The following is an 18,154-nucleotide window of genomic DNA, read 5'->3' as shown; positions in this document are numbered from 1 at the left end:
TGGCCCTCTTCTGCCTGTTTAGAACTCTATAGTTCCAGATAAGCTGGGCTTCAGGGACACTGTGCGCCCACCTGCTTGTTGGAAGCTCCACAGTTCTCCAAGCGCAGCCAGGATGGGGAGGCGGATGTAGATGCCTCAAACCCACTTATTCAGTTCACTGCACCCGGAAGCCTGGAGGGTCCCGAACAGTCTGGGAGAAAAGTCTTAATTTTATACAAAAATTGTTTTTCCTGCCTTATTGCACTATCTATTGTATGTTAGTATTTGTAATTTTTTGTTTTGTTGCTTTGGAATGTTCAAGAAACTTGGAAAAGTTTTGCATTACTTACTTACTGATTGATTGATTGATCATGAAAAGGTCTCACTATATAACTCAGGCTGACCTTAAACTTGCTATCTAGGCCAGGTTGGTCTCAAAGTCATGGCAATTATCCTGCCTCAGCTTCCAGAGGTCACATAATGTATGCCACTTCTTCACCACCCACCTTGATTCCTTTGAGGATTCCAATAACATAGGCATTAAGCCATCTTATATAATGCTATTTTCATTTTTTTCTTTTTTCAGTGGTTTTAGATAGTTCTATTGTTATGTGATTAACTATCTATTACATAATCAGTGCTTTTTTACAATGTCTAATCTCCTGACAGTCCCATCAAGGCTTTTTCACCTCAGATACTACAATTTTTTATCTTTAGATATTTAGCTTTTTTTTTTTTTTTTTCGTACCAGGATTCAATTCACAATCTTGCCCTTGCCAGGCAGGTACTTGTGCCACTGAGCTAAGTGCTCAGCCCTTATCTTTAGAAGTTTAGTTTCTAACCTTCCAACACTGTTTATGTCCACTTAAATTTGATCATATGCAACACAGTCATAATGGCCCCACTGCCTTACTTTACTAATTCTAAAATCTGCAACAGTTCCAGTTTGGGTTTTTCCTCATTATAGGTCAAGTTTTCACGCTTTCATATTTTATTTATTTATTTCTTTTTAAATTTTATTTAAGGAGAAAAAAACAGAAAAAAGGTACAAGTAATACAAAATTTAAAAAATAAACAGTAAGAAATCACTACTTAATAGATTACATATTCTCATCTTAGAAATAGTTGTTCAAATTACAAAATTAAAGCATATAGAGGGGACTTTCAAACAGTGAGACTGCAAACAGTTTTGTTCAGTGATCCAACAAAACTCAGTAATATGGTTATCTATCTTATACACTTAAATATGTATGCAGGTATAAACTTTAGAGCACTTTCTTTTCTTTTGTACAATGACAATTACACATTTTGGGTTTTATTACTCCCACAGTTCTTACTACTTTTTTTGAAGAGAGTAAAACCAAATGTGACATATCAGGACAGAGTCAGTCAAATCAAAAGGATGGACATAATACATAATGTAAAAACAAAGTACAAGGTGATCAACAATGGTTACCATACTGCCTCTTGCTATCTTAAGAATTGCCTATATCATCAGTTATAATAAAATTGAACAAAACAGTATACAGTAAAACCAATAAAACCAAAACATTGGAGACATTACAGGACTTTAAAAGAAGATAATAGTCAACCAGAATGGGCGTCATAATGAATCTTACTGTCTTTACAGTTGTTGCCTATACTTTTGAACTTGGTACTATCAAGCTAAGCAGACTAGGGGGAAATCAGTCAAAACAAGATGGTGAGGGCAATACAGGGTTTCAAATCAAGTTAATAGGAAATCAAAGTAGATTACTATAATGTATCCTGCTATTTTTCATTTATTTTTCCCTTAATTAAAAAGATAAAATAAAAAAGCAAATAATTAGAAAAAGGAGATTGAGATAAAAGAGGGCATAACAACAAAACAGCGCAGGTCAAAACAAAAGAGAGTTTTACTACAAGCAAAATAGCAAAATAGAGTTTTACCACAAGATATCCTGACATAAAAGTAGTTACCATAGTGTCTCTTTCCTTGAAATCTTTGAGTATAACTTCGTATACTGTAGCACCAAACATATCCAGACAATGTAAAACCATTCAAGAGAATGACATTATTACAGGGTATTTAGAACCAACTAACAGAAAAGGAACAATGGTTTCTGTATAATCTCCTTGTCTATAAAAGTTTTTGCTTATATTATCAAATATAATAGAATCCAATAAGATACAACCTCTTAAGACCGATGGACTTCAAAACAAGATGATACTAAATCAGCATTAGCTATTATGATGTCGTTTTCTGCAAAATAGCTGTTCCTACCTTCCGATCTTCTCTGCCTCATTTCTGTTGAGCTCTTTTTCTGTCATTTGTTGTCAGTTTGTCTTCTTCATTTTGCTTTCTGCTCCATTCATTGTGGCCTCTCTGCCACTATTTCTGGAATCTTGGTATTTTCCTTTTTTAGAATATCCTACAGTATTCTCTGTAGAGTTGAATTGGTGGTTGCAAATTTCCCTAGTTCCTCTTTATCCTGGAAGCACTTTGTTTTTCCATCAATTTCCAAGGACAGTTGTGCAGGATATATCAATCTTGGCGGAGGCTATTATCTTTCAAAGCTTGAATTATTTCCCCCCACGTTCTTCATGATTTGATGGTTTGTGCTGAGAAGTCTGCTGTAATTCTGATGGGTGTTCCCTTATAAGTGATCTGTTTCTTCTTTCTGATGGCTTTTAATATTCTGTTCTTATATTGGATTTCTGGAATTTTGATTATTATATGCCTGGGTGTAGCTCTGTTTGGGTTGTAGGTGGCTGGGGTCCTGTTTGCCTCATACATCTGAGTATCTTTACCTTTTGCTAAATTAGGGAAATTCTTTTGGATTATTTCTGTGAATAGCTTTTGTAGTCCATTTGTTTGTGTCCCTACTTCTTCTTTTATGTTCTTAATTCTTAAGTTATAGATCCTCTTATCATCTCCTAGCCTTTGTATTATTGCTGTTTGTTTTCTTGTTATTTTTAAGAAGTTTTTCATTTCATGCTCCCACATTACAAATCTGCCCTCCAGTTCAGATAATCTATCCTTAGTTTCTTTCAAGCTGTTATGCCAGCTTTCAATACCGTTTTTAGTTTCCTGGTAATCTCTTTGAACGTGCTTCACGTATTCTATGTTTTCTCTATTTTCTCCATCAAACAATTCTATCCTTTTTTTCTGTTCTTCCATTCCACCATCTGTTTTTTTCTTGGGCGGTGCTTAGCATTTCTCTAACTATTCTACTTATATCTTGCTTTAGGTCATTAATAACTTCATTTTTGAACTCGTCTATGAAGCTCTGGAGATAGCGCTTTATGTCTATTGGTGCCGACTGATATTGCATGTTTCTCAGGATTGGGGGCCGAGGACCCTTTCTTGTTGCTCCCTCTTCCCATATTTTTTGTTCCTTCCATACAACCGTACATAGGAAGCCCAGTTTCTTTCTTTGTCGGTTACAGTTTGTTTGAATTGCACCGGCTAGGTGTTCCCGCCCACTGCAGTGTACTAGGGAGACACAAACCTGGGCAGCCTATGCTTGGCCCACCTCTCCAGGTCAACCTACCAAAGGCTTCACTGTTAGGGTGTACCTCCAGGCGCTGCGACCTGGTTTGGGCTAGCCTACTGGGTCTTAAGTCAGCGGCGACACCCAGACCAGGCACTCTCCACCAATCCCCCTTGGGAGGGGAATATGCAGCTAGTCTGCTTGGTCCCAGTATGTCATTTGCTGAAGCTTCCTACTCTTTGGAAGGGTCCCTGATCCGCTCACTCACCGCAGGTCGATGCAGGGCTCCTGGCCAGTCCCGCTCTCAACTCCATTCGCTGCTTCCCACTCTCAGAGCTTTTGCACCTCTTTCCTTGCCGTGCCGATTGGCATGCAGCAGCGGCTGCAGGAAATTCAAATCGCGGCTTCCAGTGGCGCGTCCTCCAGCTTCCGGACTGAGACCTTATCTACTCCTGTTATAGCACCGGGATTGCGTTTCCAGTTGGTTTCTCCTAGTTTAGTTCGTTCCTGGGTCAGCAGGGTATATCTCCCCTTGCTTAGGACTTCTTGCCCCACACCATTCCTGGATTTTAAGTGGGGTATCTCAGAAAGCCTCTGTAGCTGCTGCTATGTATCCACCATGTTCTCCCAGAAGTCAATACTTTCATATTTTATAGACCTGATAATTTTTTACTGGAATCTGAACAATGAATTTTACTATGAATGAATTTTATCATGTTGAGTGCAGAACATTTTTTCATGTCTATCAAGTATTCTTGAGCTTTGGTCTCTGATATTGTGAAGATACTCAGAAATAATTTGATCTTTTTCTGGTGTTTTAAAACTTACTTGTGTTTTAAGACTTACTAGGCAGGACCAAAACAATGTTTTCTTTGTGAGAAATATTTACCCAACATGGTCTCTAAGCAATTCTTGGTACCCTATCCAATAACCTCATAAATCATGATGCCTTTTACTTTGGCCCATGAGAACAAGCAAATCACTCATTGCTGTGAGAGCACAGGGAACAACTACCTCTAGTTGTTCTTGAGTAATTCTTTTCCTGACATTGGGTAAATGTGCTAAAGAATATTCTGTCAAATATTTAAGGAGATGATCCTCTGGATGTCTCCAGATTTCTTTCTCTGTACAGTATACTGCTTTCTAATATTCCACCTTGAGAAATCTAACTACCTTGATCTTTCCATTTTCTCAGCTCTCTTAAGCTCAGGGAGTCTCCCGTATCCCATCTGGATTCTTCTCTGTGCTACAGTCTGAAAATTCTTTCAAGGTAGGAAGCTGGGAATGATAGAGCTCATAATCATTCATTGCATGATATCCATAAATTAAGCACAATTCTTTCATATAATGTTTTATAGCTATTTCAGATTAGACTTTAATTTTGACTCCTGTTACTCTATCTTAGCCTAGGCTATTGGTTCTTGTGTAGTTCAGAGTGAGACAAGAATCAGCAATTAGACAACAGTGAAGTTCTGGAAGCTGCTCTCCCATGTGAGTATGTATATGAGTGTATCTGATGCTGGTGGAGATTTATGTTGTCCATAAGGATACCATGGTTATGGCTAGTAATCCCAAAGAGAAAGTCAATGATAGAATCTTAAGTTTCTCGAACAAAATTATGTCTGTTGCAACAGGGAATTATATACACTGAAAAACAACTCCTCATGAACTTGTTACAAACTAAGATCTATCTAATGAGTATTAGAAAAACAGGCAAATGGAAATAATCATTAATAATGAATTTTTACCAGTTATATAGCCCTTCCTCAATGTAAGGCTGCTTCCTCAACTACACTTGGGGCTCTCCAATACACAGAATAGTTAAAAACCTGGGATTGGGTTGATGCGTGAGTAATCTCAATGCTGAAAATGAAGATGTAATATAGTAGTCTCATTGATAAGTGGCAAAGAAACATAGTAATGGAATGTTATTTCAATTAGTCAAGGATGCAAGGAGCATATTTGATTACTCAATTTGAACAGAGAGGATTGGGGAAAGAATGTCTTGAGAATGAATAGAAAGAGACACTTGTACAGTGGCAAATGGGTTGGCTGATAGGAAAGTCACATGGGAAGAGTATGGATATATACTTAGAAACAAAGAGTCATGTGTTGATAGATCACTCCATGGAGATGGGTACAAAATATAAGTATTTTCATAACGCTAGAGAGCTTCCACCTCAGATAAGATACTCAGAAACCACGAAGACAGGATGATTCAAATGGGGATTCCATTTAGATTTCTTGGCAATTAATGAAACAGGACATAAGGAAACTGACAAAATTGGCAAAGTCTGAGGCTATGATGGGTTCAACAGCACTGACTCCTTAGCAGAGCTAATCTGGCATTTGTGCTGGCATTAATTTGAGATTAATGCCTCACCATAGCATTCATTCCCAAGGGGGTCTCTTGATTGTATGATCATACCTGACCTTTCTGTCATTAAGTATGTAATGATTTATTCTTATTAAACTCAGTATTTGCTCTGGACATGGATTTGCCATTTTTATTCATTGACTATTGACACAGTCAGGGCTGCAATTTTAGGACTCAGATAACAAGAATGACACCTTGCACAGAATCTTCTCAGGTCAATGAATGCTATAGAAAAAGTCTTCTGTTTAGAGATGAAAATTTTAGAAGTGAGTAGATCATGATGGCTCTAATTTGACTAGTTAATAATCCACTGTTGTATTTATAATTTGATGTCTTTAATGGGAAGTGATAAAGATTTAAGAAGTGGGGCCTAGTTGAAGGGAATATGTCATGGGAGCATAACTTGGGGACTATATCTATCCCAGGGCCTTAACTCTCTGACTTTTTCTGCCTCTCTCTGTGCCTCCTGGCTGTCATGAAGTAAGCAGCCATCCTCTGCTGCCCCTTCCACCATGACATTTCTGCCTTAGAGTCAGTTGACAGTAGACTGAAATCAGTGATAAAAGGGGCAAAATAAACCTCTCCTCTTTTATGTTGTATATTTCAGGAATTTCACCATAGCATACCAACTAGCATACTAAGAGCTAACACAGGAACTCATTTTACTTATTGAAGGAGGTCAGAAAAGAGACATTTAACCAGAGAATTCACTAATAATACTATATATTGCATTACCTAAAAGCAGCCACATCAATAGGGCAATGGAATTGAAAATAACATGGTATAGTTTTGGGAACTCTGCTCCAAGATTTATGTGTTAAACTATTGCCATAACTAAAGGATCAAGGTCTGATCAGCCTTTATCCTAGAAACCTATAGGTATTTCTCAACCTGGGGCTCTTTTGGATGACGGCCCTAAGTTTTCAGGGAAAAGCATTTTATACAGGTGATAAAGACAGGGGTCAGAGAATCTGAATCAGTAATTTTTCCTGATTGCTTTATGCTCTGCATCCCAGTGGGGTGCTAAGAAAGGAGTCACTACTTTAATGTAAATGAACTTGGATGGGATATCCTAAAACACTAGGGCTGTTGCCATATAGTGGGGGCAAAGAGGGGGGTATTCACTGAGTTTTAATTAGTATTTCCAAGATTAACTGCAATGACTTCCATCACCCAACAAAAGCAAGGTAACCAAAAGCAGAAATAAAGGGTAAGGTCACCCTAACAGAAGCTAGTGAGAAAAGCTGAGTGGTAGCTGACAGTAAAGTATAACCAAATAGGACAGAAAGAAAGGCGGAGTAATAGGATCAAACATAGCTTTGAGATGTGCTCAAATAAAAAACATCACTTGTTTCACTGATTCCCTTGAATAAATTTCTTGTAGAAACTATAGCTATCTTCTTGTAGGGCAGTCTATGAAGAGCTGGACTTAATGGTAGATATAGGCAACACTAAGGGTTCAAAGATGGATTCAGTGCTATCCTTTTGATTCTACCTCTACCTGATCCACCACCATGATCATCAGTTGCACAAAATGTTGAGCATCTTTATATTGATGCTTATGTGCAGCAACTTGCCTCAACCTATGCCTCATATTTCTCACTTGCTGTACTGGAATTTTTTGGCACCAAAGCCAGAATGTTCAACTGATCACTAATACTTGAGCAAATTACAAGTTTAGCCCAATGACCATGCTGCCAATGTATATCCTTCAACTACTGAAATTAATAAATGTTTCTTGGTTACCCTTTCTGTTGGATACTTCTGAGATGCATTTCAATTTCTCCCCATTAGAGACTTAATGTTTTAAAATTTTGTTGGTATTAATTTATGCTTACATTTCCAGATGATTTTTAGAAAAATTTCCTCAAATTATCCACCAAAAACATCTGATTGACTGATTGACCTGATTAAAGTATCCTATTGATAGGTTTAATAAAAGATTCATTAATATTAGGATAAGTTTCTACAAAAATTTTAAAGGAAATTACATTTGTAGAATGCTTAGACTTCCTATCTGGGATCCTCTTTTATATCTCTTGGTGAAGCTTTGTGAGAAATTCCTTCACAAGTTTCTATTCATTTTCTATAAAAGTTATTTCCAGGTATTTCATAATTCTTATTGATATTGTGAAGTTCTTGCTTTTTGACACAATATAAAATAATTTTTGCTTTAATCATTCCTATTTTTACTGGAATAAATCAACAAACATCCATTAAATTTTTACTCTACAGAATTAAGACACAGAGATAGGTCTCATAAGAAAATTACATAACTTTCAGTGGGTTAGTGGTATTCAGTTATTCCTACTGTTAGAAAAATATATAAAATTACAGCTTTAAGGAATTCTTGTTGTATCATATTTATTCATTCTCTCTTCCTAATAAACACTTTGAATATAAAAAGTTCCTATCCAAAGTAAAAAATAATTGATAATAAATGTTTTTGTTTATTCATTTCTTTCTTGAGACAGGATCTTGCTATGTAGTCTAGGCTGGCTCACTAAGTAGCCCAGGGTGGTATTGAATTCATAGTGATCCTCCTGCCTCAACCTCCCAAGTGCTGGGGTTATAAACATGAATCACCAAATCCAGCTTTAAGAAATGTTTTCTTGGGGAAAACATATAAAAATCCACCTAAGGTACTTATGTAAACTTGGTTAATTCCACCATTATTAATTTGCTAATGTAGTCACTTTTGATTAATGCAAGTCTTACTATCAATATAAAATAAAATATTTGAAACTCATTCAAATCCACTAGGTAGTTTGTAACCAAGCAAGGGAGAATATTATTTTTAGTCAAAGCTGGAAAAGGTAAAAGATTATTAATTTTGATAGAGTTAACATGTCTGTAGCTGGTACTAAAGAAGGAAAAATAGAAGCACATTCTCAGGTAGGAAACAAGGTACCATTTTCATGAAATATCCATGTTTTCCAATTTGAAATTTAGAAAGGTCTTGTGAAGGTTAACATATCGCAGCTGAACTTCCTTATTGCAAGGAAGTAAATGAAGGAGTAATTTGAAAAAATAGCATGAGACTTTTAGACACGTTTTTATATCTTGAAAAAATAATGACAAAGTGCAGTGAATTCTTGCTACCCATCTCAGTGTTTGAAGCCTGCAGTGAACAGAATATAATTCATCTATCTCAAACCATTCTTGCTTCAGAATGACCCATTGCTTCTTATTGTGTTTCCAGTGAAACAGTGGTGAAGCACCTCTGTTATTTTAATGGCCTATCTATAATGAGTTGCTTCTTCTGCCTTGCTTCAATATAACCAACATTCTGTCTTCTTTCAAATTGTCATGGCATATTTCATATGTACAGGTAAGCTTACTAGAACAGGTAAACTTACTAGTGGAAGGAGAAATGAAAAAACAAAATATTTCTTCATGTATTTTTATATTAAGACCAAAATTGTTGGGGCTGGGGGTTTAGCTCAGTGGCGTAAGTGCCTGCCTTACAAGCAGGCAGTCGTGAGTTCAATCCCTGGTACTGATAAAAACGAAAAAGACCAAAAAAAAAAAAAAAAAAGACCAAAATTGTTTTATCATAGGTTTAACAAGTTGCATATATAAAAACAGCACCAAGTACATTTAAGCATTTAAAATACAACTGTTATACAACTGTTTTAAATATATCCAATGGAATGCAAATAATATAGTCTTGTGATACCTATCTTATCCAGTTGTAAGAAAAGGAGCTGTTAACAGAACTTTGATTTTGTGCTTTTTTACTCTTGTGCTCCCAAGGCATAGTGCCACAGGAAGGCTCTCAAGAGATGTATGCACCTTTTTTCTGTAAATCAACAGAACTTACTAAATGGGCACAGAAAAAGATAACTGGCATGGTACCTAGTCAAAAAGCATATTCTTAGGCAGCTTAATTTTGAAAAAAAAATTGAAGATCCTGAAAGACATTCCTTTTCCAACATTCATGCCATGGACCCAACTTCAAAGGCCACTGTGACAGGTTATCTGCACTATTATTTCTTTTCACTAGGAAGCACAAAATGGTCCTTTTAAAACTACACTATCCTTTCTTCCTAGGGCACAGAGAGCAATATGTAATTTGATCTGTATGACAGCAATGTGATGTAAGTTTTAGTATATTCATTTTACAGACAAGAAAAGTGAGAAAAAAATGGTTTACTTCCCCAAAGTTACAGAGTTAGTGAGCTGAGTAGCAAGCACTATGAACTGAAGTTACCCATTGCCAAAGCCCATTACTCACACACGATGCTTATTTTTAGTTTACTCTTTTGTTTTTTGCTTTTACATTTCTAACAAACCAAGTCCCATAATGTCATGTAATAATACTGAAAAATATTTCGTAGGTCCATTAGGTTATTTATGTGCCAGCAAACATGCCACTTTATAAGTAGTGGAGTTTATAACACCACAGGTGATGTCTGAGCAGCCCAATCATTTTGATCTAAGGTAGAGCACACAGAAACTGACCAATGCCACAACACCGATGTTAATAAGTTGCAGATCTGGGATTCCATTGGATGTTGTTTGATTCTAATGCATTCTGAATTATTGTAAGAAATTGTTTCCCAAAAGCAGATTATGGAAATCAAGTGTAGGCTGATAGGAAAAGCAGGACAAGAGGGCACCTGAAAGGGCTGGTGGGGTGGCACTACTAAGTCCCTGCTCGTGTCCTGGCTGCAGACCAGGCTGGCCAGGTCTCTGCGTAGTCTGCAGGGATCAGAAAAAAAAAGGGAGGTTATGAGAAAACTTAGAATTCTCAAATGCTGGCAATTATGAAAAAGTACACATACAATTTTTACACTCTTTCTAGGATGGCTGAATGAGGAACATGGACTGCATCTGATGTCAATGAAGAGTGGGGTACTCCCCACATATAGTTGGCTAAACATCCACATAGCCAATTTCTCCTTAGTTCAGTAAAATATGAGGGTGGTATTAAGACTGTTGCTGACTTTGGAGACTCTTGAACTTTGCCAGCTCTTTATCAAAGACTAGCTCTTTATCAAAACCACAACTGCACCTCCTACCTAACAATACTTACAGAGAACAATGGTTAATCACAGACACCTGAGAAGCTTTCAAGTCCTTGTAAGGAGAACTAAGGTTTGAAACTCAGTGCAAGAGCTAATTCCTATGTGGCACTACAGCTCAGACTTACCCTGATCTGCAACTCTGCTCTGGACCTCTACCCCTGGGCTCTGGCCTTCTGCAGTGCTCCCCTGCTGCTCATCAAATTCACAGTATCCCCAGGGCCAGAATAACTGACATGAGGCAGGCATTTAATATATATGGGGTTTTGCTGGTAAATAAGGAGACAGTGCTTACGCCTACTCTCTTTTCCTATCCCAGTTTAAAACATATCCAGGACAGTTTTGGTGACTAGAGATTTAGAAGCTACAGAAATAAAGATCTCTATTTAAATATTTATATCCATTAGATAGTAGCAATATTTGTGGGTGAAACTGTTATAACAGAAAAGCAAAGTTATCATCCTAGTATTATGTGAATTCCTATGTTACTATACCATTCTTTGTCTACTGACCTAACAGTCTTTTTCAAAAATAATGATATACACTTCTAGATGAAAATGCACACTATTATCAGAATGGCACACTCTAATTACACATTCAGATCTGTCCTTTAATCCTTATTACATTAAAAATCCCATCCAGTATCTTCATCCCTTGTGCTACTGCTATTATACCCAATAAGGCAAATATTCTAAACACATAAACCTGAAATGCAATCTGATTTTCAAGCAATCAATTACTTATATTCCGTGCTGTAGGTGGTGAGCTCACTGTCATTGTGCATCCATTTGAATTCCAAAGGCCAGCTCCCTTCTGCAAGGCAGGTGAGGACAAGGCGGTTCCCTTCTAGGTGAATCTGTGGCAGGCCTGGTTCAGTTTTAAAATAAGGTGCTACATCATCTGAAATTTTAAAAAAATAGAGAAAGAGAAAAACAAAACTAAATGAAGTGTACATGAAAGTAACAAGCAATGGTTTCACAAATCAATCATTTAAATAGATCTAATTTTAAAAAATAGAAATGATGGATATTTGGTCATTAAGTAGTAAATATTCCCTGACCCACTTGGAAACATGTCACAGCCTAGATGATATTTCTAAAGCCCAAAATCTCAATGATAAAACCATTTGAAAGCATCTGATATATTCATACAAGTTTTTTCTATGTATGATTAATACTACTTATCCAAGGAATATACAAGGCAAAGTCTGCTCAAACAAGTGGCTGGTTTTAGCTAGACAGTCTGTTTTCACAGTTGCAATCAATGTTATTAAAGTAACAATCAAGGCTACGAAAGAGAAATTTCTTCATATAACTTCCAATTTTTTTTAACTTAAAAGATAAGCAACATTAACAGATACAAAAATGACATGACATAAACTGCCTTTCAGTTCACATACACAAAAATTCTCTTTTATTGACTTTCAATGGGATATAAACATACAGTATATTCACATTTACAGTAAAACAGAAAACAGAAATATCTACAGTATATTCACACAACACACAGTTGAATACCATATCACAATGAGAATAAACCAACTATTCTAACATGGATGAGTATTATAGATACCAGTTGGATGTTTAAATTACTTAAATCCAGATAATCTGCCTCCAGAAGCAAATTTCTACATATTATGATTGTCAATGTCACAGAATTCTCAACAGGGGAACTTTCTTCTCAAGAACTCATAAGTACCTTCAAATATTTTATAACTTATTTGTGGAGTTACTAATCTAAATCACATTACCAAATCTTTAACAAGTTAAACATTAAATAGTATAACAGGACTAAAATTTAGATGATGTTTAAAATGTAGTTGCACAGGAAACTGTTGCACCTACACTAATACCATATATAGAATTTAAATATATAGTAGGCCCTACTCTGTCCACAGATTCCTCCTCTGCAGATTAAACCACCTATGGGTCAAAATCTTCAGAAAAAATGGACATGGTGGTACACATCTATAATCCAACATGGTGGTGCACACCTATAATCCAACAACTATGGCAGTCTGAGGTAGGAATATTGCAAGCTAAAGCCCAGCCCAGGTAACTTAGTGAGACCCTGTCTCAAAATAAAAATAAAAAAGGATAGGGATGTAGCTCAGTTCAAAAGTCTTGTGTTCAAGCTCCAGTACTGCCAAAAGAAAAAGAAAGAAAAGTCTTCGCTAAACATGTTCAGACATTTTTTTTTTACAGTTCCCTAAACAATACAGGATAACCATTTACATAGTACATTGTATTAGGTATTATACCAAATCTAGATATGATTTAATATGACCAGGAGGATGTGAATAGTTTGAGCATCTGTGGATTTGGGTATCTACAGAAGAGTCCTAGACCACCTCCCAGCAGATAACAAGGGACAACTGCATAGAGTTTGTCTTTCTGTTTATCACTGCATTTTGTCAAAATTGGTATAGTATGAGTAGCAATTGCTTATTAGCTTTCATTCAATTTATTCATGCAACTATGAAATGTTAAACTGTATTTGTACAGTAAAAACCTATAGTAAAGCGATTTTACCTAGTCAATTAGACTGAATGCAGGATCAATAAGGAGTCAAAGATTCAGGCAACACTCAGACCTAGCTATGGGAACAAACATGGTGAGTAATCTTGAGAAGTACAAAAGAATGAAAAACAAGACTTACTGCAAGTGCAGAGCTAGTGAATGAAGCAAGGTATATAGGACTCAGGTTTTGGAGGGCAAGGGCACAAGTATCAGTAGCACCCACTTCACATTAAAAGTGTTCTAGCATGAGTGACAGATGATATTATGCCCTGTGAATATACCATGGTCAAAAGTAATGTTGATATCATGGTAGTCATTAACTATTCCTACAGAAGAACAGCAGAAAGCCTTTCAAGAGATTCAACAGATCAAGATCATTCTAGCTATAATGTGGAGAAGAAGCTCAATAGGGACTAGATTAGTTGGAGATCAGTTTGGAGGTCACTTCAAGGATACAGAAAAAGTGCTCATGGTTAGCTCAGTGGTAGACTAGCAGCCGGGATTGTAGTGGAAGACATGGTGAGGAATAAGCAAATTTAAAACAATATTGTGGTGTTAAAAGAGATTCAAGGACAGACTGGCCACTGGAGTAATGAGGAATAGGGTGTCTAGAGGAAGCTTAGGTCTCTGACCTGCATGATTTTCTGGTCAATAAAACACATACTGGTTCTATGTGCTAGACTTTATAATCAGCATTTAGGATACAAAGAATAAGACAGAATCATGGTTCCTTAAAAGGTCATAGTCTAAGTTGACACAGAAACATAAACACTGAAGGGCTAGGTGCTAAAAAATATGGCATTCAACTGAGGAAGATTCACTAATCTGGACGTTATTGTGAGAGTTCCATCTGCTTCTGTGGCATATGACATATTCTAGGCTGCTTTTCAAGTGTATTCTTAGGTTTTGATTGTCAACACTGTATCCAATGTCCTTTTCTGCCATATATTTCAGCTAAAATCATCAACTCTTATGACGTAAGAAGTGTAATAAAGCTGAATTGCAATGAGTATAGTTTTGATACTGGGGATTTACTAAGCAGCAGGTTTTATTAATGTCCTGCCATTTGGAGTCTCTTTAACAATAGAAAAGGAAATTCTGCTTGATACAGTTACAGTGTCCTACATGAATTTCATAAAAATGTATTTTTGAAAAGAAAAAACTCCAAGATAGAATCCCAAGAATTTAAATTTGGCTTTTCAATTGACAGCACATTAATTTGATATATTATATAATGCTTTTTAATTTAAATGATATAACAATTCCATTCTTCAGAGACTTCATAGTTAACTAAACATACTTATGCAATATACAAAATGATCATGTTGAGTACTATAATCTGTAGGAAAAAAACTTTCACATAGAATACTATGTTACAGTTTATAAGCAAATATCACATGATTTAAATGATCACAGAATATTGTTTTTGGGTCTTTTCGAGACAAGATCTCACTGTGCAGTTCAGGTTGGACTTGAGCTCACTTTGTAGCCTAGGCTGGTCTTGAACTCACAATGACCCTCTCCTGCCTCAGCCTCCCTAGAGCTGGGATTACAGGTGTGCGCCACCACACCTGGCTATCACAACATCTTGATGAGCATAGATGCTATTGTTTAGTATACAAGAAAGGAGGACAAATATTGTGAAAGTGCTAGAATTTCAAGTATCTAAATTAAAATTATCATCTCAAATATCTTAACATATATTAATCATTGCAGACAGTTAACAGTTACCTCTCTGAATTTAGCACTATTTACCATTTAAAAAAAGCCCAAAGATCTGGATATTTAAAGAGGGCATAAAGATAACAAAGTACAAATGCCTCACAGAAAAAGAAAGATGAATTAGTATTCAAGTGTGCACAGACTCCCTCAAAAGCATTTGGTCTTTACATATTTTACATGGGATACAAAAAAGAATGGAAAGATCCATAATATGGGGAAAGGGGATGATTGAATTTATCACAAGATAGTTATCAAATTCTGACATGGGGAAAAGCCAATGATCCACTTAATGCTCTGAGAGATGAGTGGCTATATTTTAAAGAACAAAAGATCACCCTTTCCTCAAAGAAAAATGCAGAAAATATAAAATAATTCTATATTCTCACAATGAAATTCTAAGACCCTAGAGTATATTACCAAAGAAAATTATAAAATTTCCATTTTCACATACTTCTAAATATAATATAAATCATTTATGAGAGTCTCATTTATCTAGAAAATAAAGATTTAAAGTCTATCCAAAGGAGAAGAACTACTTAATGTTCTCTAAGACATCAAAATACTATGATGCAGTCACCTCCCTAAATGGACTTTTAAGGTTCTCAGATATGTAAATGAATTTTTTACCCATCTAATGCAAAGATAATCTACTTATCCAAAAAAGGTACCTGATCCACATGCAAGAACTGAAGCAACTTACCTGTGGAATAACAAAGCATGAGAACTTAAAGGTGAGCTTGTCCTGTGGTCCAGCTTCCCTTAGGAAGGGAACTTCCTGTGGATTTTAATGATCTGACTCACAATGGAAAACTGGGAATCTATTGAAACCCTTTAATGACAGAAAGGACTGGATCCAACTACTGGGAAGCAAGAACATCAAACTTGAAGTTATTCTTGTGACTTCTGATGACAGTTTCAACTAGAACAACTGCCATCTACTCAGTAACTTGCCTTTTTCTCCTCTATTTTAAAGCAATAATGAATAATGAAATAATAACAATCAACCTCCACTTAGCAGAGGAGCCAACCAAACCACAAACAAGGGGAGGTCTGAGCAGACAAATCCCATTTATTAAGCTCCATAATCAACACCATCAATCAGGTGAAACTCCAGTGAGGAGGATCTGGAATCACAGCATGAATGGGCAATCAGCTGGAGCAGGACCTTTCATTACTGAACTCTGCTTTTGCCACAGCTAAATTTCCCAGGGTGACTAATCTTTTGGTTTAAACCACTAATCTTCCTTTCAAAACTTCTTTTATATCAAATTCAAACACTTTCATGCCCTATGCTTACAATTTACCACTAACAAAAAGTTTTATTTTTAAAATACTGGTGAGAAACAAAAGTGCAGGCCATCATGTATCATTTGTGGACAACTATTCTGAAAAATATGGTAGATGTAATCATTCCAATTTCAGCTGCTGGCAGTTCATTATGTATACTTACTGAAGCCAGGAATTTAATCTCATGGTGTAATATGCTTTCTTCATATAAATAATATTAATCTTTTTAAAGAAAACAATTACACATTTCAAATATATTTGAAGTAAAATTTAAATGCATTGCTAGATATATTCTACTATAGTTACATATGTGGATATGAAAAGTCCCAGTATAGTGCTGTAAGAGAACCTTACTGTTTCAGGACAAAGTCTTCTCTGTGCTTTAGGACTAGGCAATTCAAGCTTCAGTTTCTGCAACCACTGTATAAAAACCTCTGGTGGTTAAAAGTGAAGTGAGGGAATGGTACACAGTTATTTCTCAAACTAGATAATTATCAGTTCAACAAAGAATCAGTTCCATCATTATACTAATTTCTAGGTTTTCTTTACTTAGTTCGTCAGAGAACTATACTTTCAAATAAAATATCATATTCTATAGATTAAAAAAATTTACTTAACTTCTTCATATGTCACTTTATATATTTCCAGTATCACTTGCTAAAAATAAATGACTAACAGAAACTGTACTGGAATGTATCTATAAATGTATCTATAAATCAGAACAAACAGATCTGATCCAAACAATCAAAAACAAAGTATTATAATTAGAAATCATGGGGGTAAACTGTTTTGCAAATGTCACCTATGGGGCATAATGGCAAATTGAACTCTTAATCAAGTGGCACCTATAGGAGATATCCTCCCTCAGTGGCCTGCAGGGTCTGCCACCAGTGTGAAAACACTTCTACTCCTCCTTCCTGGTTCTACAGATCTTCATACAGAAGAGAAGGCCTGAGGCTGAGGCTCATGCTGACTGCTGCTCTACTTATAAATGAAGGCACTTTATCATTCCTCACACATTCACTAGCTCTCCTGGCCGCAGGGCACTGGGCAAAGAGCTGGCCCCGCCTGATGAGCTCACAGTCTACAAAAAGAGCTGTAAACAAGCCAAGAGAAAGGAGAGGCGACAAAGGTATGAAGTCAGTGTAGTGAGGACCTCCCACTGGCAGTGATCCCCACATCTTAGCTAGGACAGTCACCATGGAGGAGTGTTAGTGCTCAGAGAGCTGAGGGGAACTGACAAACTCAGTTGCAGAGAGCTAAGGCTCCAGAGTCTTATAGAAACAGATGGATGCAGGTGCATCTCTTGGGGTTGCTTTAGTTACACAATGGCTTTTACTAGCTCTTGAAGCCTTGTTGAAGAACTGCCCCCTCTACCACCATCCTTTGTGACAAATGAGAAATTTTTTCTTAACAAATGTTCTTAAGTCCCACAAAAGGTTGACTTCTGAGTGCTAGTTTTACTTCTGTTTGAGATTGGCCTAGCTCTGACAGGGAGCATCCTTGCAGAGAATTCCTACCTTTCTACCTTTTGAAATGCCTAGAAGATACCACTGAGGACTAGGAATGGCCTCATAGAGGTATCCACTACTGCTACATTGATCTGAGACAGAATTTGGGGACCTAGGTGTCAGGAAACCTGAGACTAAGTACTAAAAGGTAAAACTGTCCACATCTTTTTCTGGTCTCTATTCCTGTTCTCTAGTGGGCACCATAATCAGAAAGGCAAAGCAGAAGAAAGTTTGTCTTACATATGCCCAGATCTCAGCG

The 18,154-nt window shown here is 36.5% G+C and overlaps 1 protein-coding gene across 2 annotated transcripts in view; it reads right to left on the bottom strand.

Annotated features, from left to right (window-relative positions):
* Positions 1-18,154, bottom strand: part of Sdk1 (sidekick cell adhesion molecule 1) — an 892,505-nt gene that overhangs the window by 549,132 nt on the left and 325,219 nt on the right. The window contains exon 2 of one of the 2 annotated variants that reach the window (XM_063234098.1): positions 11,597-11,756. In XM_063234098.1, coding sequence (XP_063090168.1) covers positions 11,597-11,756 — 160 coding nt within the window. Of the gene's footprint in view, positions 1-11,596; positions 11,757-18,154 lie in introns of those variants that run through there. The other variant, XM_063234100.1, reaches the window with a different exon arrangement.

The sequence above is a fragment of the Cavia porcellus genome, unplaced genomic scaffold (genome assembly GCF_034190915.1).
Source record: "Cavia porcellus strain 051 isolate PalLab524CR breed Dunkin Hartley unplaced genomic scaffold, mCavPor4.1 scaffold_23, whole genome shotgun sequence".
NCBI lineage: Eukaryota > Metazoa > Chordata > Mammalia > Rodentia > Caviidae > Cavia > Cavia porcellus.
The sequence above is the reverse complement of the archived record's forward strand: the minus strand, read 5'-3'. Positions and strand labels throughout refer to the sequence as shown.